Raw genomic sequence first — 24,356 nt, 5'->3', positions numbered from 1 at the left:
GTTGTACTTGTCGTGGGTGCATTTTCTCCTTCCCCTGCTTACTATTGAGGACACATCACGTTGTCATGCTTTACTTTGTAATGGGAAAACCAGCGTACTCTAAGGGACAAGAAAAGCTGGCAGCCCCAAAGAAAGGTCCCTGGAGGAGCAGTCCAAGAGACCAGACCCAGGCTCTTTCACACACATAGTGGACAGTGGAGAATTTTCCACAAGCTGTCAGGTGAGGTTAGACTGGCAGTTTCTTCCTCCAGCGCAAGGCGAGGAAGGGGCGCCCAGTGTCTGTGTATGGGGAGTAGAGTGGGGGTGAATTATAAAGGTGCTGGAAAAGTATTTGATCTGGAAGAAAATACTGGCTTTCTCAGCCTCAACCTTTTCCTCTGCTACTTCTGTTTCCCTGCCTGTGAAGTCCGCTCCATCAACAACAAAAAAATGCATTGGTGGGTTTAGTATCTCAGTTTCTGACTTGGCAAAATAAAATCACCAGAAGCACATCCTGGGATGACCCAGAAGCCATCTCAAACTCTGGCTTTACTCAGCATGTCTACAACCTTCTCCCTGTGCTTTCAAGACAAAGCAGAGCAACCAGCAGCCAGGGGGAGGGAGGGCTGGGGGTGGGAACCTCACCATCCGAGACACTCCAAGTCCTTGTGAAACAGGACAAGAAAAGCCCAGGAAACTGTAGGCTAATGTGTGATCTGCTAAGCTCATCTCCGGGACCAGTTATGACCTTTTCGACACTGCTTTCCTCCCTCCCTTGGCAGGACCCAAGCTGAGGATACCCTGCTCAAAGGAATGCCCATCAGCAGGAAGGTGGCCCACGGCAGCAGAAAAGCAGCGGTCAAGGAGGCCGAGATTCAGAAGCCAGAAGTCCCTTTTTACATAATAAACTAGCAGAACAGAGTGTGCCCGCAGAAGGTCAAACCAACAGCACAGCTCTCTGCAAGAGCTCCCAAGACACCAGTGTGTAATGACCGCTGTAATCACTGGGTCCCCTGCCAGGAAGCCAGGCTGACATTTCCCATAGGCTCCTCCACCCTCCCCCGGCTTTGGCACTGGGTCCCCTCCTCCCGGGAGGATGCCTCAGGATGGCCTACAGGTCTGCGTCTGCTTCTCTCTTGGGGGCAGGGACAAGGAAAGCTCTTTCAGGGAGAGGACCTCAGCTTCGGGTTCCTCTCCCGCCTCCCATTACAGAAGGCGCACCTGCCCTGGGGAGCCAATGGTGGCAGGTGCACGGGGAGCCAGGCTCCGCAGGAATGGCTCGGAGCCCCTGGTTCTGGGTTAGACCGACAGCAGACCCTCCCAGGCACCTGCTGGGGCGGGAAATGGTGTAAGGGCCCAGCCCAGGGGTAGGGGCTGGGAGCCTCCGACTTCATCCTAGCAGATGTCACACCCCGGCTCCCTGGCTGCCCAGTGACCAGCTTGGACCAGGGCCTGCCTCGTCGCTTTCCAGTGGAATGCGTACCTCTGACCACAGAGCCCTGTGCGGAGGGCCGAGTCAGTGGTGTGTGATTAACCGCCATATTCGCCTTCCTGATCGTCTCATTTGGTGAGGCTGACCGCCCCATTTTAACAAGGGACAGGCCCAGAGAGCCGGAGCGGCTCGGCCCACACCACAGCGCTGCTGACACTGCCCGCAGTACCCTGCATCTGCCGCCGGTCCCGAGGGGGAGAGGGGCCAGTGATCCGGGAAGGCGTGCTGGCAAATCCTTCCCCTCCTTTCAGCTCTCGGACAAAGCTCCCTCAGCATGTCCGACCTTCCTTCTCTGTAATTATCATCACAGCAATCGCTCACCCAGCATCGAAAGTTCCAAGGGCTTTGTAGGGAACAACCCATTAAGGCAACTTTCAGCTCTTCCCCGCTGCTTCCCCCTCACTGTGTCCCCACACGGAGCCGGCGTGTTACAGCTACGGCCTCATCTCGCCCCTCCAACCCTATGAGGTAGGCACTAGGTCACCCAGTTCCAGAGAAGCTCAGAGAAAAGGGCTGCACGGCCAAAGGGTGGGCGAGAGAAGGGTCTGGGCCTGGGTCAGTCTCACCCCACAGCTCCTGCTTTCAGCATCGAACTGTCCTGGGAAATCCCTTCCTGGAGAGACAAGAGCTTAAGTGGAGTTTAAAACCCACTTAATCCCTTCATTTATAAACACATTCGTTCAGAAAAGGGTTCAGGGAGGGCTTGGCTTAGGTACCTCTGCACAAGGCTGGTGTCTAGAGCACATCGGAGGATGTGGAGCCATCGGGCAGGGAGCAGCCTTCTAGCAAGTTCCTCTGCCAGCTAAGCAGTTGTCTGCCTGATCAAGGAGATGGGGGAACCAGAGTGCTCCCATGAACACCACCAGCACTTTGGAGAAGGGAAGTAGGGGAAGGGGCGTGGAGTGAGGACGAAGGGGCGGGATGGACGGGCCCCCCCCCCCCACTGTCCACCTCCTCCCGACCCCCCAGCCTGCAGACACGGACCGTCTCAGGGAAGAGAAGGCTATCCTTTACTCTCCAAGTGCGGCCCTCCTACTTTGTTGATGCCAAATGTCATTTTGAGACGAAACTAAATGGGAATGGTTTGTGGTCCCCCGTCTCCTACTCGGCCTCCTTCTTTCAAACTGTACCATCCTTCCAAATGTGTCAGTCTGGCAGCCGCAGGGTGTGAGAATCTCCCGGGAGCCGCCACTACGTTTCAGTTGAGCATCTTCACTCAAGTGCTCTATTGGGGAAACAGCACAGGCTGTGGGGGACAGTCCTGGGTTCAAATTCTGCCTCTGCCACTTACCGGCCGCTTATAGCAGCTGAGCCTCCTTTTCCTTGCTAGCAAGTGGGGATGCTGCTCTTTACCCTTTTAGGGGCTGCTGTGAGGATTCAAGTAAGCTGCCTATCCCAGCACCTGGTACCGAGCGGGACACTCCGTACGATCGATCACATTGTTCACCGTGTTACTGGTCACTCTGGTTCTCAGACCGAACTGTACAATGTATCTAGAGATGAGGCTTAATTCAGGAACTTTCTGTCCTTATCTGCAGTATGGACGTGTAGGGTGAAGGCGGGGCGGGGGGGAGCTCTTCCAATACGCCCTCTGGAAGGCAGCCTCTGCCACACCATTGCTGTAATGCCTCAAGGACAGCCAGATGGTGGCAAAGGTATCCTCAGCCCCTGTCAACCTGCTCAGGCCTAAGGATGGGTTTTTAAAGCCCACGAGCCCCGAAATCTGAAATACCACTTAGCTGTCTTCAAGGATCTATTTTCTGTGATATTATACAAGAATGTCATAGCTACCCCGTGGAAAGGATGGGCCAGTACCCCAGGTGACCACTGGCACGTGTCAGGAGGGCTCCCATACCAGGTTTCAGGGTGGCACAGAGCACCTGAGCTCATGCCACCTGCTGTGAAGGTAAGAAGCAACCGTAAGCATATGTGATGCATACACTCTCGACACTCAGCAAAATGCGGAAAGGTTCAATGACTCGTAAATGCTTAACTGGGATTCAAACCTCAAGTCCAGTGTTCTCTATCCCTCTCATCTATTCAACAGAAAAGGAAGTCATTGGGTTGGCATGCTCATAGACTAAAGCACAATATAAACTCAAATGGTGGTATTCCTAGGTGGGGAGCCAAGAACTCACTCTTAAAGTAAGTCCTCCCTGCACTCCTGCGTGGAGGTATTATTCCTGTAGTTAAGACTACCTTTGACATGCCAGTCAGCATGCAAGGCTTCGAAAGCAATGCTTCCTTTGCCCAAACAAAGGGGCATGGAGGAATGATCTCTATTTTACAGATGGGCAAACCAAGGCTCAGGTATTCATTGTCTGCGTATCACACTGTGGAGGCACAGGGGCTAGGCGATGTCAGGGTCACAGAGGGCAGGCCTCTCCTAAGCAGAATCAGTCTTCCTCGCTTGCCTAATATACCAAAGCAGCTGGCTTTTCATACGCAGATACCGACCGGCCAGGCCCGGGGTTCAGCGGCCCCGGTACTACTGTCTGTCCCCATCTGTCAGAGGGACAGAGGCCAGGGAGCCAAGCTTTCTGATACACCATTTATCGAAGGCTCTGCTAGCCCCAGGGGCTCAGACAGGGGCAAAGCTAGGGACCACGGTGCCACAAGCAGCGCCTGGGTCTACAGAAGGGAAAAGGGCACAGGAGTCCGAGCAGAGCACACCCAACAGGGGCTCCGCAGCAGCCACGATGCTCTCAAAGGCCAGGGGCGCCATTCGCGACGGTCTCTGAGCCCTGACCAGGAGGCCAAAAGAAGGCAGGAGTTTGGGAGCAGGTCCCGAACGCGGGGAGAACGTCATTCACGGAGCATCAGGTTACGGAGTGGCGGAGAGCTACTGCTCTGTCAAGGGCCTGGGCCTCGAGGTAGGAGACCTAAAACCGATACCCCAGCTCTCCTCCCCGTTACTAGTTGTGGCCCCTGAGCCTCAGCTGTCTCAGCTGACAAGGTGGCCATGTCTGCCGTGCAGGGTGTGACGTCCAGCGACGGTATCCGTACGGGGCACGCTGAGGTATACAGGAGGCGATTAGCATGCGGTGATGGCAGCTTTCGATCACACCCCAACCCTAAACCTCACCACCTCCCTGGCTGGCCCAGGCAAAAATTCCAGACCAGACGACTTGGCATCAAGCCAGCCTCCTTTCTGCTTTGGGCCTCAGCAAGCGCTGGTCTGGTTGTCACCCTCCCCTGCCCCTCACCCTTCCAGACCCCCCTCCACGGGCCTTCTCCCAGGGGCCCCAGCCCCCGTGCCCCAGCGAGCAGACCCCCACGAGCCATGCCGTGTGCCCCCCCCAAGCCCAACTGCCTGAAGGACAGGACATCCTGGGCTTCTCTTGAGCCTCTCAGGGCGCCAAGCCCACGAGTCAAATACTGGCTGATGGACGGGACCCGGGAGCTAGCACGTGGCAATAAAAGAATTAATTTACGAACTTCACGTAATCATTCAGCATGACAGGATCTTAACACAAAAATCTGGTTGTAACATCCCTGCCTACAGCTGAGTTCGCACTGAGCAACGCAATGCCAGGTGGAGAGAGAGATGCTCACCCTCACCTCAGAAAACCGGGCCGCCTGTCCAAGCCGGGAGGTCGTCCGGGCTCATTTCCTACCGGGCCACACCGTGCTGTCCCCCTGCCCCCCCAACACACCTGCAGTGCTAGGTGGGGGACAGGAGGCACACGGGGACGGGGACGAAGGGTTTCCCGGACATGACACGGCCGACCCGCTACAGAACCAGGCAGCTCTGGGGCCAACGCCCACTCTCTGGCCCTCCTTCCCTTGCCGCCTTTCAAAGGGCAAGAAAATAAGGCCTTCTGTTCAATCTGGAGAGGGAAGCCTGAAATCCAGGGGTGGCCAGCGGGAGCCAGTCTGGCTTCAGTGGGCCACCCCCCCCCCCCCCCCGGGAAAGCCAGCCACAGGAAGACGCAAATGAGAACGGTGGCCTCGCGACCGGAAGCCTTGGCTCTGGCTTCAACTCTGTGGTCTTCCCCAGATCTTCAAGACCCACGCGGCCTTCCTCTAGGACCGACCCCAAAAAAACCTCTGATGCCCAACACTGCTCCGTAGCGGGCCAACAGCTCGAGAGGCGGTGGTGGCCTTCCTGCCAGGGCGGACTCCGCACCCCACATTCGAAGCCCACTGGTCGTGGAAATCGGAGGTGGAGGTGGGGTGAGGGCTGCAGCAGGGTAGCCCCCCCCCCCAGAAACTGAACACCAGCTCTCGAGCAGCCAGGGGCCCACCCTTCGCCCGCTTCTGCGTGTCTGGAGGAGGCCGCCCCATGCATTCTGAAAGGCAGACTGTCGCCCAGGCTGGAACAGCAGATGGCAACCAGAGGAACCTAGCCTCTACTAAGAGACACTGAAGTAAACTGCAGGAAAATGATGAAGGACCCCGCCTGGTGGTGGGGACCCTGGTTTCCAGTCTCATCTAGCTCTCTCCCTGCGCCACTGAGGGGCGCTTGGGACCAGGGCAGGGGTTCTCCATCTGGGGTCCTTCGAACTCCAAGGATGCATAGGGCCTGCAAGAGCCCGGAAGGCATATGAAGTACCACAGTGTGCATCAGTCGCGTGCCTTTTTCTGGAGGGACAGCCCTGACACTCAGCTTCTGAGGAATCTAAGAACCACGAGCACCTCGGCAGGCTCTTATCTATCAAGGCAAAGACTAACCAGAAAGCAACCTGGGAGGGCTCCACGGGGTTGCCTGGGGCACAGTGGAGCAGGACAAGCTGGGCGCAGGAGCCAGGCTGTAGCTGACGGCACCAGAGCCCTGCCTACCAGTGCGATGGGGGTGGTGGTGGGTGGGTGGGTGGGTGGGGGGTGGGTGGTGGAGGGTCCCTCTCCTTACAGATTTTCAAGGCAAAGCTGAGACTCTTAAAGCAGACAAAGGCCATGGAGAGGAGACGGGCTCTACGCCGAGTCAGCTGAGCTCGATCGGTGGCCCACTTAGCATGGTGAGGACACAACGCTCTCTTGCAGCCCCAGCTGACGGGCCGGCTGTACGGCGGGGCCTGGTTTACTGAGAGAAGGGGGGGCGAGCTGCTGCAGACAGATGCCAGCCTTATCTCCGCTGGGTCACAAAGCTGGGCCAGGGCAGTGAACGCGCCTACATAAAATGCGGCGGCCAGTTACCATGGAAGCTTGCAGCCTCTGAGACTCTGGTCATATTACAGCAGTGCTCATGTCGTCGCCATTGCAGCCTTGCCTAACACTGTTTGAAACCTTTTGATTTCTCAAAGCGAGCTGCCCCAAATGCTGGTATTCAAAAGCTCGCCAAATGCACAAAAGGAAGAATTGCTGGGGCGCCTGGCTGGCTCCGTCAGTGGGGCGTGTGACTCCTGTTCTCTGGGTTGTGAACCTGAGCCCCACGGTGGGTGTAGGGATTGCTTAAAAATAAAATCTTTCAAAAACAACCCCCGAAACAAAGGAAGAATTGCTGGCAAGACCTCAGAGTCTGAGATCTGGAAGGCTCTCTGGTGACCAGCAATCCACAGGACTGCACCCCGAGTCATCCCACCAGGGTCTGAGGCCGTAGACCCATTTAAAGCCGGTCTCTCTGGCCTTGGGAGGTCATGTCTGGGGGCCCTCGGGGAGCTGGGAAGCACCTGCGCCGGGAAACAGGCACTGGCTGGCACTCCAGACAAACGAAGGGGGAACTTTTTGTCTGCAGAAACAGCCCCGGTAATTGGCAGTCGGCTACAGGGACCCCCTAACTAATTCCCTTCCTCAACTTATTAAGTGGGGATGAAGCAAAAGCTGCCAACTGCCTCAACTGGTCCCCGAAGAGACCGAGGTTCAGCTGTGGCTGCTGTGATTAGCAGACAAAGGGCTCCAGGGAGAGGCTAGGCTCCTGGGAGAACCCTCCTCCCCGGCCCTTTGCCAGGAGCATGCCTAAGGTGCCGTCACAGCTAAAGGGGAGCGGTTGCTCTTCCATATGGTGACCGGACAGTCTGTGGTTAGAAGAGGCAAGACTCAAACAAGGTCATGCCCAGAGCGGTCTGTGCAAAAGGGGACCATATGGACTTCGGTTACAGCAACCAGACCAAAGCCCGGTGTGCCCAGGGAACTCACGGGGGGGCATTGCCAAGAGGCTTGGAGCTCTCTTAGGGAAAAGCAGAGCACTGCAGATCGTTAGTGCAACGAATGACGGGCCTGTAAGGATTTGGCAAAAACAGACTGCACGAAGGCAACACACAGAGCTGCCCGTTCCTGAGCTCTCGCCGCGTGCGTGGAGTTGCACTGGGTACTTCCTATTTCTTGTGCATCTGGTCTTCACACCAGCCGATAGTGAACGTCAGTGTTAAATGAGCATCATTTAGCAGACAGGAAATGCGGACCCGGAGAAGTTAGGAGACTTGCCCAAGGTCACCCAGCTGGGCCGTGGGAGAGCTGCAATTTAAACCTAGATTTATCAACACGCCAGGTTCCGAAGCCAGTCTCTTACTGACACCAACAGGGAAATACAGGGCTCCCAATGGCCGTATCAGCTGCTGCCCTGTCTCCCTTCGCGTGCTCAGGAGGGCGCCTGTGCCGTCTCGCACCTTCTGAAGGCCAGCCCTGTTGGGTGTCACATCTCCTCCCTCCTCCAGGGAGCTGACCGTTCTCTCCTCACCGTGACCTACTCATCTGCCAGAAAGAACAGCCTTGTACACCACCATCACCCGCCTCCACTTTTTCTTCCCCAGGGTGAAGGTCACCCTCCTTAGGCTGACATTCAAGGCTCTGGGCAACTTAGTGCCATTTCGCTCTCCCACTTCACCTCTGTGTGAGCCAACCCGAAGACCTGCTCTTGACACAAATTCTCAATGTTCTCACGCTGTGTCCCTTGCTTACAACACCCTTGCATGCCTTTTCTTCAAGGGCTATCTTAAGTCACAGGTCCTACTTGTTGCCGTTACTGACTTCTTCAACCAAAAGCCAACGTTCCCTGCACTGAGCTCCTGGGAGCAGCAAGCACGGTGCCACTTACAGACCTATCCTCAGAAGCCAGTGGCAGAGGGCCCTGGAGCTAGCCCTTCCTGGCCATGTGGCTGGTGGGGCACATCACTTACTGTCTTTGGAGTGGGAAGGACATCCTACCCAGGACCCATGTGAGGATGTGACGAGGTAAGAAACAGAGGGGGAGAGTATGAAGTCTGCACATGGCATGCGCTCAGTAAGTCAGAAGCTAACCGAGAGGAAGTGACCCTGCCCCTTGCCCTCATGCCTTAGGATGATAAAGGCTCCAGGCTGCCCCAGGCCTGTTCTACACAGAAACAAATAAAGTGACTGTAAGCCCGCCAGCAAACTGCAAAAGCTCCCAGTAAGCACTCGTAAATGAGTATAAAACACGGAACTACTCTCCAGGGAAGGAGATGTGGTGAATAGGTAGGGCCAGCTTCTACCCCACGCCCCACATGTAGTTCAAACCAAGATGTCCGAGGACGGCTGAAGGACTGACCTTGAAGCCCCCTTCCACTAGCTTGATGTCAAGTTCAGGCCTTGGGGTAGCCCCTCAGCTCTTGCACTTTAAGTGCCTGAAGGCAACTGACCACAGAGCTCTCCGCACCTCTCCCCGTTTTCTCCTTAACCCAAAATAGAAAGTATTTCCCAATTCACAAATTAAAGTGGCCCTCAAAGTCAATTTTATAGCCAGCAATCATGGCCTCGATATTATATAACCATGAAAAAAACCCGGAGAGGGAGACGCGGGCGCTAGAAAGCTGCTCTTTGGCAGAACCACCAGCCTGCCCATGTGACAGGACACTGCACAGGTTTTCAGCTCGGGAAAGCAAAAGTAAATACAAAAAACAACAAAACGCTATGTTCTTGGGACGTAATTACAGCAGAGTGCATATGCAAATAAAGACAGAGAAGAGCCAGACACACCAGTCACCTAATGAGAAGCTGATTACAAAGGAAAGAACAAAACACAGCAAGGCACAGTCATCAGATGAAGGCTGTGAAGGCAGCTCTGGGTCTAAGGCAGGCAGTTGGGGCTCATGAAGGTGTCCCAGGCTTAGTCCCAAATTTGGGATCCAGCGGCACCCCAAGAAGACCCAGATAATCACTTACCAAATACCCGTCTAAAGGAGAGAGGATGGGTTGATGGCCATACATCCAAGATACATCTGTGTACTTTCCACGCCCCCCCCCCCCCACCAGGCCCCTCTCCTGCAGGGTTCACAGTCTCGGAAATGGCTCTGCCCCCCAGCCCAGTGATTCATGGAGCCACTCTGCCTTCATCTCCCTCATTCCGTCCACCTGCAGTCCTCCAGCAATCTCCAAATGCACTTTAAATTCACTCTGCCCCATCCCATGTACCATCCGCCCTAACCTGGGGAACTCGACTTCCTAGCTGGGCCCCCAGGTCCATGCTTGCCCTCTCCAATCCCGGCAGCAGAGCCAGAGTGCTCCTGTAAACACGGAACCCGACGGGGGAAGCTGATCTGAGACTTACCACCATCCCCAACGCCGGGCACGTCAGGCTCCTGCTTCTTCCTCCCAGTCTCTCCCACCTCGCCCCTACCCATTCACTGCCCAGCTGCCTGGCAGACACCTCATCCTTCAGGTCTCAGGTTCAATGGCACCTCCTCCTCCGGCCTTGGGGAGGGTCCCCTATTTTCTGTTTCCTCCATCCATACAGGCATGAAATTTAGTTTTCTCTTAGGACCAATCTCTCAAACTGAGGTCAAAGGGCCCGGAGCGTGGGGACCAGGTCTGAGCTGTCCCCGATGTACCTACCGCAAGCACCTACCGGTTAGGCTACCAAAAAAAGTAATGGGCCCCTCTGGCGTGTGTGTTTTCTTTATTGATGGGGGTGGGTGGGAAGCATCCTGAGACTACTTCACGCTCTGTCACCAGGGTGGCCAAGAACTAGTACGAAAAGACAACAGAACCGAAGAGCTATGGGGTCTAGCTTTACATCCATTTTCCATTGAATCCACATGAAAATCCTATGGGGTAAATGTTAGTAGCAACCCATTTTATAAATGAGGACTCCAAGGCTCAGAGAGATGCCTAAGGTTTAGCTGGACTGAGGTCAGGGATTATCTTTGTCTCCATGGCCCAAGCTGGACAAAGAGCAGGTGCTCAATACATGTCAGGGGGAATGAACAAGTGAAGATGAAGATTTCTAGTCAGGATTCAAGCCATGTCCAAGACTCCACTTGGAGACCCAAGCCGGACCTGTGCATCCTGTTGCTTCCCCATTCCCTATGCCCAGCTGCCTCTCAAGTTCCCCTTTCTTGAAGGGTGAGCTCCCATCGTACAACAAGGACCTCACAGGGCCCTGTACTCCCCTGAGGGTACTCTGCTGGAGATCATCCCAAGATACTCATTGTTATTATGGCTCAGAAGTCTCTCTCCCAGGGCCAGGGAAGCCCATGGAGAAATTCAATTATTTTCTTTCTCTTCCCAGGAGCAGGTGGCTGCAGGACCTCACCTCATCCTAAGGACACATGCACTGAGGGGGAAACAAAGCAAGGATCAGGAGTCCCGACTCCTGGAAACTCATCCACTGTGGAACCCACGAACATGACCGGGCTGAGGGAGCAGGGAGAGCGGGGCTGAGAGTGGTCCTTTAGGTGCCCTGGTTTTCTAGACAAAAAAACCACAGCCCACAGAGAAGTGACTTGCCCAAAGTCCCGATGATAGGTAATTATGGAAGGCAGAGACAGGATTAGGACCCAGCAGGCCCCTCTTCCTAGCTCTTAAGCCTAGATCTAAGCTTTTTGAGGCCCAAAGGTTAAGAGGTAAGGTATGTGGCTGTGTGTTTAACAGACGGTAACGTGGCAGAGTGTGCCTTTACCTTCTTTTGCCAGGGCAGCCCTCAACCCTGACCCTGAGTGTGCCTCAGTGTCACCCAGACGGCTTGCTGAATACCCTCCCCTGGTTTCCGACTCCGCAGGACTAAAGTGGGACCAGAGATATGCATTCTGACAAGTTCCCAGGTGATGCTGCCAGTCTGGGGACCACACTCTGAGAAGGTCTGTCCCTGACACTGTGTTGGGGGATGGGAGCTAGCGAGGAGGAGCAGGGAGGAGTATGGTGATAGCTTGTCAACATCTTCAAGTTCACAGGATAGAATCTTGATCTATTAAGTAGGAAACTTCTTACTCGTGACATCCTCCGTTCCTCCCACTGATAGAAAGGAAGCAGTCTTTTGAACTCTGGTTCAACTGTGCCCAGGCCACATAATCAGGCTGCAGATCCTGAAGACTCACATCTGGGTCTGCCCATGGCACCACAAGCTTAGCCCCAACTCAGTGACACTCTATGAGTCGGTGGGAAGCCACAGTTCCAGAACAGCTGTCCCACAGCCACAGGACTCCAAACAAAACACTGCGATGGAGTGATGGGCCCTCCAGTGGCTCTTGGTGCTACACCTGCTTGGTGCCTCTGCCCTGAGCATCTGAGGGCAGGGCAGGGAGGGGTCACCTGGATCACGTCGGCAGTGACATCTGGATTTCAGTTTAGGCAACTGGCCTAAACTCCCAAATAACTTCTAGAAGGTAAGAGTCACTGTGTTGTTTGGGGTGTGGTCTACTCACACTCATTTCTGCTGCCCCATGCAAACCATTCATCAAATCCAAGTATGCAATCTGGTTACTAACAACAAATGAGTCTTTACTTGTGACTTCCAGTTTTCCTTATGTCTGTACAAGGGTGGGCTGGGCTGGTAAGGCCCATGCACTCTGCCAAGATCTGACGGCACTGTGCTTCCAAGCCCATGCTTCAGACATGTCCCAGACCAGAGCCTTCTGGAAGGAAAGACATGTCTTGGACATGTCTGAAAAAAGCAGAAAGGCAAAAAACAAAAGGGTGCTGTCCACGATATGTAAGGGTTTCCTTTTTCTAAATGGATGGAAGTAAATGCAGGATGAGTCAACTGGCTCCACCATCTCTGTGACTTTCCCATTGGAACAGCTGACCAATGCTAAAATCCAACACCATATACCAAAGCCGACCTGCCTTCCATCATTGCTACGGTACCAGGCCTTGGATGACAAGGAGCCAAGGTTCCCCTCCATGAGATTACTGCCCAGGCCCCATACCCGGCTCCTTTTTCCAGCCTGGAAAAACCAGAAGCATTTTCATCTTCCTCACTATGCCCTGTGGTGTGGCTGGGTGGCTCGAATCCAGCTCCCCCCACCGAGTCCCTAGATATTGTTTTCTTTTACAAAGAAACAACACAGAAATCTGACCTGTATATGATGCAGGCTGAGTTATAGCTTTCCCCTGGCACCTCTAACTGAAAGTGAAATTCCTTTAAAGTTGGGAAATTCATTGCAGTATGTTATGGTATTGATTTATTTTAAACTTGGCTGGCAGTTTTAAGGCCTGCCATGCTTCTGCATCCTAGAGATGCGGGAGGAGGTCTCCATTTCCTTTGGTTCTGTAATACCACCGAGGACTCACTAGTGGCAACAAAAGGGGGGGCTGGGAGCTTGTATGCCGCTGCCCTAGTTTATCAAGACGGAATCCTGGGCTGTCTCCCCAGGTCCTGGGTCTAGAAGGCATCTCTGGTTCGGATTTCACGACTACAGTGGTACCCTCTCCCCTGGAGAGCTGGGTCCTGTACCCAACAAAGCCTCAGGGCGCGAAAGGCGAGTTTCTGGCGAGCCCTGAACTGTGACCTGCTATCACCTGGTTTACAAGGTGCCACTAAACCGACCTTCAAGAACCAGCCCAAGGTGCTCCTTCCTCCCTGAAGCTTTCCCTCCGCTCCCTCCAGGCTTCCTGTATCTCTCCTGGGCCACAGCTACTACAATTAAGTCTCCATGTCATCTCCCCGTTGCTGCACGGTAAACGACTAGAGGACAACACTGGGAGGGGGGGGTTCTAGCCTGTCAACACCACCTCCAGGCAAGTGCCTGCCATGTATCAGGAGGGCTCTTGCTCACCAAATGCGACTTGGCCCCAGCATCTTTCCACACAGGGCTGCGGGCAGCCACATCAGTGATGGGCACCAATGACGAAATCCCCCGCTTTAGTCAAGATTTCATAAATGAACTGGGAGATCTGTCAGGGAGAAACCTGGCCACTACTGCTATTTTGCTTTGGGTCCTCAGTCTCAAAGGCCCGTGCTATGTTCACTGGGAAGGGGCTTCTGCCAGGATCCCTGGCGGAGGGAACAGAGACAGCAGGCTGCCTTTGGGTCACATCGGAGCCCTTTCCTCAGCCCGGTGCCTGTCGGCACTCCCTCAGTGCCCGCGCTTTCCCGACGGCCATCACATGGAGCGGGCTTCTGGTCTCCCACCTTCCAACCTTTGGGTAACTTAGACTTCTGCCTGCTGTGTCCCGCCCCCGGTTATGTGGGAGCCTCACTAACCCAGCCTCGCCTCACCTGCCCACGTGTGAGGCTGTATCAGGGTGACCCAAGGGGAACCCGCACACAGGTGACCTCACTGGAGGAGCGGACGGTGGCCCCGCTCCGTTGTGCCTGTGCCCAGGTCAGTCGTCAGACTCAGAGATGCCCACGGGCAGCACCGTACACGAATACCTACGGGGCCACCTGTACGGTGCTCCTCGGAAGGGGAGTCCACCATCCGCCTGAAAATATGAACCCATCAAAAGCTGCTTTTAGAGGCTGCAGGAAGCAGAAGGGAAGAGTGAAATTTCCGGGCAGATACCTTGTTTTAAATCCCGGCTCTCAAAACTTAGTAAGGGGATTCTCCGCTTCCTCATCTGCAGCAGGCCGGCGGGTGGCAGTCATGCAGATGCTATGTGGTAACTGCACACGTGGTGCCAACTATTAAAAAGTGTGGAAAGTATTTCATTCAGAGCTGAAGAGAGAGGACAAAGCCTCTGCTCGGCACAAGTCAGGGGCCCCTCAAAGCAGGTTTTTACACCCAGGAGCTGTTATTGTTGGTAGAAGTGTTTGTGTGTGGGGGGGGGGAGAGGAAATGGGACTTGGAAGGACCCCAACCATCAGGCAGCCTTGCTTACAGCTGCATGATTACAAAAGCGATTTTGCTTTGCCCAAAGGGATGCCGTCTGGGCTAGGAGGAGCCAAGGATGCCAGGGAATAGGAGAATGTGAGCCACAACAGCCCTGGGGCAGGCCTGTCCCCTCACGGATGCTTTGATGTCCTGCAGAGCTTCAAGAGACAGACTGTCCCTGGGGGCCACCTGCCCCATTACATAACCCCAGCTCAGCTTCCTCCCGTGGGTACAGCCAGAGCTGTCAGGGGAGGGCAAAGGCAAGAGCAAAAGCCGGCCCCCAGGGAGATGCCTGGCCTTCTTGACCTGGGGGAGCCCCGAGAAAACACGAGGAGACAGACCAGGCCCCACAGTCTCCCTGGATGCTGGCACCTCCGGCCACCAGGTCCTCAGAGTGAAGACACAGCTTTAATTTCCCAGCGAGAAGAGAAGCAAACCTTCTGGATCCTCACGCACAACCCCTCCGCTCTTAGCCCTAAGGAGTGCTAGGGTGATGGGGAAGGCCAGGCTGAGACATCCATTTTATAGACAGGAATTCAAAAGAGGCTCAGAGACTGCAGATCTGCTTGCATCCAAGGATTGATAATCACCAGCTAAATACATTCCCCTCCCAAAGATCTTCCAACTTTAAATAAAACCCCTATCCCATAAGGATCTAATCATCCGCTTCAGGGCGAGGACGGCATTTCCCTCCTTTCATCCTCTTTGGAAGGTTCAAGATTCCACCAGAGACTAACTGGGATGAGCCTCTGGGGTGTAGGAATCAAACCGACTCTGGTCCCTTCGGCGGTTAAGGCTTCATGGAGAAGGTGTCCTTGCTCATCCCCCCCCCCCGTTGGGCTACCTAGCTGTTCAGCACGCTGTACTTTTCGGGGTACAAGAAACTCCCAACTAGAAGGCTACTAATGGCCATGCGCCTCGTGCTCACGTTACTCATCTCACACTCCACTCAGCGCGCAACTATTCGGTGAATTCGGTTATAAAAACACGTGATTTCTACATGTTTCAATGAGGCATTACCCCATATCAGTGGACACCAGGGACTCATACCTGGGTTCAAATCTACGCTTTGCTCCTTATCGGCTGTGACCTTTGGGAAGTTGAAATAATGGTCAAAAATCACGTGGCCCCAGGGATGCAGTGATTATCAACATCTTTGGCCATCTTCAGCACTGTCGCTCTCCTTCAAAACCTAACCCCTCAGCCCCCTCCCCCACACAAGGCGAGGCTCCAGGTGGGGGGGGTCTCACCCCAGAAGCTCAGTTTAGTGTGGCCACCTCCCACAGGGTCCTGAGTGAAGGGCATGTGTTATGTGCTCCTGGATTTGTTCACGTCTGTCCTCATGGCTGGACAAGGAAGTCACACTCAACCGAGAGGGGACCTGAATACCTACCTATTTGTCCCAGGCTCCCAACTTCTCACGGAAGACCCATTTCTAGTTTACCCTCCGGGGATTGTTTTGAAAACTTTGCTGTTTAAAATGAACCACATTAAGAATTTCTTTTCCATTTTTTAGTTTCCAGTATCACTTTTAACTCGACACCTATAATGTGACACAATTGGGGTATAATTCTGCCAAAAAGTAAAGAAGTGTTCTGAATTGGTTTCTACAGCTTCAATGTGAGCCAACATGCTGTTGCCTGTTAGATGAGCTGAAGCTTGTGAATCCCCAGGAGACCAACAGGGGTTCAACTAGTGGGTTGGGGACCTCCACCTCAAATCTCATAAAAACAAGAAGAATCTGAAGCCCAGGTCAAGGGGTCAACTCAGGTCCTCTAGCATATGAGCCCAGAGCCACATCTTTGGACCTCACGCCAAGAATAAATATATCCTTTATTACCTCAACAATAGGCTGGATTTTTTTTTCCTGATGTTAGGCAGCTACCAAGATCACATATGGAACAAAGAATATTTTCTACGACCCTTCAGGCCACACCAACATCTAGATTTCCTTCAGCTGGCCTGAGCTGCCTGCTCCAAATAAATGTCATTCAAGGACCCTGACTATCAAAGGCCCTAGTAACCGAGGCTCGTCTATGAGACAGCAAACTTGGCCATGAACGCAGACTCCCTCATCTTACAACACCCTCCCTGGCAACGGAGGTGGGCGGTGGCACCTAGAACAGCAGTTTAGCTTACCCACTTTGGGTAAGGTCTGTGGCTGGCTGGGAAACACTGGGAATTATTAAACATCTTTTAAAAATGACAAATAAGGGAGAGATAGAATCCGCCATTGAGTAATCTTTAAAAATAGGTAAGTTTTCTGGAACAAGCAATTGGCCACAGTTGCCTGGAGTCCAGCTTTGTTTAAAAAAAAAAAAAAAGCTATCTGGTAAATCCTCTGAAGCAAGGCTACTAAAGACCACTGTCTTCAAAGACAAAGAGAGGACAATACTTTCACCTCAAGCCAAAGTGTGTATCTAAAATTTAGCGTTTCGGGGCACCTGGGTGGCTCAGTCATTAAGCGTCTGCCTTTGGCTCAGGTCATGATCCCAGGGTCCTGGGATCGAGCCCTACATCGGGCTCCCTGCTCCGTGGGAAGCCTGCTTCTCCCTCTCCCACTCCCCCTGCTTGTGTTCCTCTCTTGCTGTGTCACTCTCTGTCAAATAAATAAATAAAATCTTAAAAAATAAATAAAATAAAATAAAATTTAGCGTTTCATTTAGCAGGTCATATAGGGCACTTTTATAACCTCCTGTGATTCCAACAACCTCAATAAGATAAACAGGATCTACCTCCGTTTAATGGATGATAAAACCCAGAGAGGTAATATAACTTGCCTGAGGTCACTACTAACTTGCCAGTAAGCCCCAAACATGGAACCACTCAGTCCTGGACAGCTCAGTAGGCAACACTCCTTCCAGAGGAATCCCATGTTTCCCACCCAAAGTGCATTTGTTCACTGTTGCAAAAAAACTAAAACCAGTGAGCCCTGATTTGAACACTACTCTGAAATCTAAAATCTCAGATTAACGGAGACCTTTCTGCATCATGCCAAGCTAGGCACAGAGTGTTGCCTATATGCAGCTGGAATCTGAGCCACAATAACAGGTCTAATGGGAACGCTGACAAGGAGTAAGGACACACAAGTTCTGTCCCTTCATTCGGGACCTTGAGTAACTCCTTCTTTCTAGATCTCCAGCTGTCCCCTACTTCAGCAGCTCCCCTTCACAGAAAATGCCTCAGGAAGAGTCATCTATACCACTGGTTCTCGGAAGTGTAGTCTAGAGTGCGGGACTCCATGAAGCCAACCCTGTTCGTAGTAACACTAAGACATGTTTGCCTTTCTCACATCCTCTCTTAGGTGTACAATGGAGTTTTCCAGAGGTCACATGCTGAGTGACATGGCACCAGGTTAAAATCAGAAGCAAATAAGAGAACCCAGCTATTAAGGCAGATAGTAAAAAGATTTGCAAGAATATAAAACAATACCACTCTACTCACTAAATTTTTGTTTGAAAAGAACATTTAAAACATTTCTCAGTTTTAATTTTTAATATTACCAGTATCCATAGATATAACCCCAAACAAAAGCTTTTTAGAGTCCTCAATTTCGCAAGTGTAACTGGGCTTTTAAACCAAAAACCTGAGAATCACTGGTCAACTCTCACTGCCTCAATTTTCTTCCCTTTCATTCCCTCTCAAACCTGCTGTGGTTTGAGGGGTTCTCTTCATTACGTGCCACCAAAATTGCTCGTGAGTGTCAATGACTTTGGCTAAAGCCAAAGGTCAATCCTCAGTCCCCATCTCCCTCAACCCACCAGCACATGGGCCACGGCCAATTACTTCCTCCTCACCGTGTCTTCACCTGCTTCCAGGACACCATATCCCAGGTCTCCTATCTCGCTGGCTCCTTTCCTTCTCCCCAACCTCACTGTGGGATGGCCCAGAGCCCAGTCATTCTTTGAACTCTCTATCCCTACTCTGGTGCCTTGGCCATCTCTAAATTTCTATCTCTAGACCAGATCTCTCCCCTGAACTCCAGACTCCCAACTACCCACTCCACCTCTGTACTTGGATTTTAAATAGGCATTGCAAACTTACACACGGCAGCAAAGCCTAACCTTCTCCAGCCCAACCTGTTCCTCTCCATGTCCCTCCCGTCTCACTTGGTGGCAACTCTATCCTTCCAAGGGCTTCCAAGGCCAAAACCTCCAAGCCCTCTTTGATTCCTTTGTCATACCTTACATTCAATCCAGCAGGAAATGGTTGGCTGACTTCAAAATTCACCCCAAATCTACTATCCCCTCCCGGGCTCCATTGTTCAAAGCCACCATTCTCTCTCACCTGGCTTGTCACAGTAGTCTCCCATCTTTTCCCCTCCCTTGTTCCCCTAGAGTTTACTTTTATCACAGCAGCCACACCGATCCTTTCAAAAGATCAGCTATCCCACAGCTGAACGAACACGCATTCAGGACTTTCCATCCTACCCAGGCCCAAACTCCCAAATCCTTACAATGGCCTACAGGCCTACTCTAATTGACTCCTAGTTACCTTTCTTGCTTCTTTTCTTACTACACTCCCCTCCCAGCTCTCTATCCAGCTTTCAAGCCTTTATACTGGCTGTTCCCTCTGTCTGGGATGCTCTTTTTCCAGAAATCCTCATGACTCACTCAACTCCTAGCCTTTACTCAAAAGGTCACTGTCTCAAGAGACCCACCCTGATCTCTTCCATTTAAAAGTACACCTCCACCCTCCACCTCCCAGCATTCTGATCTCCCTTGTCCTGCTCTAAGGCCCCCGGAGCACTTGGCATTTTCAAACATACTATGTTTATTGTCTATCTCCCCACCAGGATGTAAGTGCCACAACTGCAAAAATTGTTGTCTATTTTATCCGCTAAAATATCTTGTATAACTAAAATAATTCCTGGCAAATAGTGTGTCAATATGTTGACTATGTGAAATTAGCTTCTCTATCTATAAAACTTAAGTGGGGAGCAGGGGTAGTTTGGACAATAGCTCTTTCCAACTCAAGCCTCTGATTCCTTACCCAGCCAGACACAGTTCATTGACACTGCAAATGATTTGAAGCTTTTGGCACTACAAGGGTCAGCTCCTGGTTACACAGACCTGGGCCCAGGCCCACAGATCTAAATGCCGGGCCGGGACAGGCTAGGCTAGGGTACGGATCAAACAGGCACCAGCTGACCAAGTATTGCTGTCACTAGCCGTCAGAGCCCGGGACACTCAGCAGGGCTATGTGCCTCATCTTCTCTTATGGCAACGTCACCTATTTCTCCTACCTGGAGGAATCACCCTTCTTTTAGCTAGAACTTTGCCCTGCAAACCAGGACAAATCCCAACGGTGGCTGTCCAAATGGAGACCTGATCTCATAAGTTTTGACAACCCCACAATCCTAACCCAAATTCAGGTCTCTCCCAATGACAACCTTCATCCTACCCCAGGACAAAACTTGAATTCTAAGAGGTTTTTTTTTTTTTAAGATTTATTTTAGAGAGACAGCGCGCGCGCACGTTTATGGGGTGGGGGGGAGGGAAGGGCAGAGGGAGAGAATCTCAGGCAGACTCCACGATGAGCGGATCTCCCAGAGATCACAAACTGAGCTGAAACCAAGAGTCAGGTGCTTAACCAACTGTGCCACTCAGGTGTCCCTCTAAGAGGTTTTTTAAAAGTGGAAGCGGTAAGTTGGAAATGAGAAGTGGTGGCATGAAATATGACTAAAACGTGGTCTAGCCAACCCTTTCTGGGCTCTAACACGGCACTACCCCAAACCGAGCTCTGGAGAACACTCTCACTCAGTGGGCAGCAGGGCAAACTGGCCTGCCATCTGCCAAAGTGCTCAATGTTTCTGGGAAGGAAGAATTAAACCTAGTGGCTCGCTCCCGAAGTAAGTTCACTGAGAACATTACAGATGTGACCAGGCTCCACTCAGCACTCACTGACAGCAAACAGCACTCCGAGGGCGATGGGGGGAAAGGAAGAGACCAAGAACCCACCCAGGCGACGGACGGCTCTGTGCCCAGGGTGACCCCTGGGATTAGCACCACCCCTCATCACCTCATCTCAAGGCTTCAGCAAATATAAGAATAGCTTATTTCCAGCTTGCCAGATTAAGAAAAAAGGTAGGATGGGGGGAGGGTCATGAGGAAAATACACCTGCACTTAAATTAGAAGGACAGTGGATAAATGACCTAACCCCTTGCAGGGTGGCAAAGGGGAAACCAATTGCTACTACCCACCTGGCATATATGGGAGGAGTCAATGTTCTTGTCCCTTCTCACAAAGCTAGGCTGCCTTACTTGAAAACAAGTCAAATCTGACCAATACACCAGCCAGCCTTTGTATCTATTGCCATCAATCTCTCCCAATGTACTGCTTTCTTCTGCTTCCACATCTGGCCGGCTGTCTTGCCAACTGCCTGCCTTGATGATGATCCAGGCACTCCTCCATTCTCAGTGCTACTTAATTTCCGGTTCAACAACATCGCCTTACTAGCACTGGGAATAAAACCATTGGTCCAGCTGGTCTCTCAGGCTCCAGTTCAACTCCATTCGCATGTACCGGAAGTCCTTAACGCTGCACCCTTCTGCTCTGGTATGCACATGGCTCCCAAATGCCTCCTAAGGTCAAATTCCAGGGTCCCCATTTCACCTTATTTCTGATCTTATGTCCCTTGCTCACACCCCAGACTCTCTGGTCCATCTCAACGACCACTGCCCTGCCCGGTACACACTTTTGGATTTTCCACCTCAGCTCTGCCTAACTCTCCTGACAGGTCACTGTCTGATTACCAAAGGTCTGCTCTCTTCACTACCCCAAACTGGCGGAGGCGCTCAAGTGTGCTAGGCTCCCTCCAGCTTCAGGTCCTTTGCAGAGGTTACTCCTTTTACCTGGAATGCTCCCAATTCCCTACTCCTGCCTCAGGGCACCATCACCTAAAAGGCTAATTTCCCTTAATATCATTTCTCCTTTGTCGTAAAGCACCTATGACAAATAACGATCAATGTTTCTCTCCCCGACTAATTCAACTAAGCTGCAGAATTCATGAGGATGGGGGAGCCATTTTCTGAATTTGCTCACCGCTGTTACCCCAGAGCCTAGCACAACACTTGACAAATGGAAGCCCACAATCAATCTCTTAAATAAGCAAAGACTTCCATATAAGAATATTCACTCACACATTATTTACACTATCTAAAATGAAGGAAACCCATCAGATATCTAAAATAGGAAAATTGTACATATAATGGGACATCAATTATTGAAAACCGAACTTCCAAAGTATCACATGGGGAGATGCTCAGGTGAGTATTCAAAGAGCAGGAAACAAAACTGTACCTAAATATAGCACGGTCTCAACTGTGCAGAATTGGACATGTGAATAGGAAGGATACAATTATGGATAATGTTTATTCTCTGAAAAAAATTGTCCGTTATCTCTTTTGCACATTTTCTCCAGTAAGCATTTATTAATTGACGAGAAAAAGTATTTCTAAAACACATGAGACTCTGCTCAAATGCGATGTCCCCTCAGAGAACTTTCCTAGACTTTTCAGCTCTCACTCCCCCAAAGCTCTCCTCCTCAAGACTCAGGCGGGTCCTCTCACAATAAGCACTCGGTTGTCTTCAACCCTCCATCGCCCCCCCAGCTCCATGGGGCCCACTGTAGGGCCCGAGATGAAGAATCCAGTCCGGGAAGTGTGCATGCAGAACAAAAAGAGTACACTCACCTAGTTTAAAAACACTCAAGATGCTTTGCCCTGAATTTTAAGCAGCACATGTGACCTGGTCCATTCTGGTTTCAAGTTCAAAGGCATCAGGCCGGTCCTGTGGGTTAGCAGCTAACATATCTTTCAAGAGCTGCTTGATCCCCTCAGACATGGAAGTCCTGCGTTTCTGGGGGATATGCAACTCCATCTTTGGGTTTTCTAGCAGCGCCTCACCAACAGGGACGATTTCGGTCCCCTGTTTGATATAGGTCCCCAGGAGCTCCTTCTTGGTCTCAGAGTCAATAAAAGTGATTCTTTCTATCATTGCCCAGATGATAATGCCCAGGGCAAAGATGTCGGCCTTGGCTGTGTAGTGTCCCTCCCAGACTTCGGGGGCCATGTAGAAGTCTGAGCCGCAGGCTGAGGACAGCCAGTACTTATTCACATTCACATTTTTGTTGTCTTGATGGCCCTCTTTTCCTCGGGGGGCTAACCCCGCACAGACCTTGCTTAGTCCAAAGTCTGCCACCTTGAGGATGGGGGTGCCAGACCGCTCGGTGATGAGGATGTTGTCTGGCTTTAGGTCCCTGTGCACGATGTGGTTTTTGTGCAGGAAGGCAATGGCGCTTGTGAGCTGTAGCATGAAGCTTTTGTTGGTGGCTGGGTCCGGCCTCCGGGACAGGACGTACTGATTCAGGTCTCCACCTTCACAGAACTCCATGACAAACCAGAGATAGCAGGGCTCCTCGGCATAACCCAGGATCCTTTCTCCTAAATCGAAGGAAGACCGGAAAGAGCTTGAGTGCCACGGACACATCCACACCACTCTCAGACGACACGCATGCAGCACAGCGGACTTACGATGGGACAGTGGTGACCAGGCTCCCATCCGAGAGGACCAGCAAACCCCGCACGGAGCCAACACTGCACGAAGCAGGCCCAGCTCTACTCACATGGGATGAATCAAGGGCTAACAAGCTGAGAAATGACACAGGCTGCGGACACTGGGGTCAAGCACCTGGCTTTGGAATTACCCGCTGCCTGCTGACCGGCTCAATGAATAACCAGGAGGCAAGTGCACTTAGTTCACCTTTCCAAGTCTCTGCTTCTGCCGCCACACCTGTACACAGCCACACGGCACTCACTCACAGAAGACCTACACTGGCCTCTGACCTTCAGGCTGGTATTCACCCTCCCCCCCCGGGGGTAGGGCGGAAATAGCCCCATCTTAAAAGATGAAGAACCTGAGGCTCCCAGAGACTTAAGAGCCCAGGGACTCCAATCCATGTGACTGGGAAGCCACTGTGTTTCATTCCAGTGCCTCCGGACCAGCAGCATCACACCCCCCATGGCTCGCAGGGCTGCTGATGAGACAAGGTCAAGGGTGCAAGAAGGCCGTAAAAATGTCTGTTAATCCTTATCAGGCAAAGGACCTCTCCTCCTCGCTCTCCTAACTTGCAGGACTCTTGTGGATGCGCCTAGAACACGGCACTACAGTTTCATTCGAGAGGCATATTCCAGTGTTTGCTGCTCGCCCACCGTATCTGCCTAGCACAAGTTAGGTCTGTAACAGGCCCCTCTCTCTACAAAGCTTAGTTTCAAGGAGATAACAGGTAAGTATGTAAGACAGCAAGCATCTTAAGTATCTGCATCGAGGTCAACTTTTACAACGAGCAGTGACGGGTGGGTAGGAGTTGCCAGATCTGGGAGTCAGAAGGCGCAGGACCTGGGTTCCACCTACAGGACAGGCAGTAGATCAGTGGGGAGAAGCAAGAAGAGAATTCTAGGCTGAGAGATGGGATGGATAATGGACATGGGAGAGGTGTAAACAGGAAGAAAGTCTGGTGGGAACAGGAGTCCAAAGCAGACACAGAAGTTAGAATCAAGTCGTGTTGGCTTGACTCTCCAGCTCTGCCTTTCAAGAAGTCTTTCCTTTTGTTGAACCAATAGAAACTCCAGGAGAGCTGGTGATTGGCATCTCCAAACAAATCCCAATGTTCTTTATAAAGCAATTAATGGCACACGGAGTCCTTCTGTGGAAGTTATCTGAGGACTATAACTGCCCCCAAAGTCTAAATAGGCAGAAGTCTTATCTTGCTGATGAAAAGGCGGGGCCTGCCGTGGGTGGTCATATGGATCATTCAAGACTGAGCGTGAAGACCAGTCCTCTCATCCCTAGTACGGGGTCTCCATTCCACCAGGAAAATAAGAGCTACATCTCTTTACATAGCCTCTGCCAAAGCTGAGTCTACAGAAGCCACTGTTTTGGGAGTTCTGGGTTGAGGC

The 24,356-nt window shown here is 52.1% G+C and overlaps 1 protein-coding gene across 1 annotated transcript in view; it reads right to left on the bottom strand.

The window, feature by feature from the left end:
• The window catches only part of STK35 (serine/threonine kinase 35), a 43,449-nt gene that overhangs the window by 6,831 nt on the left and 12,262 nt on the right, over positions 1–24,356 (bottom strand). The window contains exon 3 of the mRNA XM_032419634.1: positions 22,092–22,841. Coding sequence (XP_032275525.1) covers positions 22,129–22,841 — 713 coding nt within the window. The 3' untranslated portion in view covers positions 22,092–22,128. The remainder of the gene's footprint in view (positions 1–22,091; positions 22,842–24,356) is intronic.

This window comes from Phoca vitulina, unplaced genomic scaffold, assembly GCF_004348235.1.
Source record: "Phoca vitulina isolate PV1807 unplaced genomic scaffold, GSC_HSeal_1.0 scaffold22, whole genome shotgun sequence".
Taxonomy (NCBI): Eukaryota; Metazoa; Chordata; class Mammalia; order Carnivora; family Phocidae; genus Phoca; species Phoca vitulina.
This window is presented reverse-complemented; position numbering and strand designations above follow the sequence as displayed.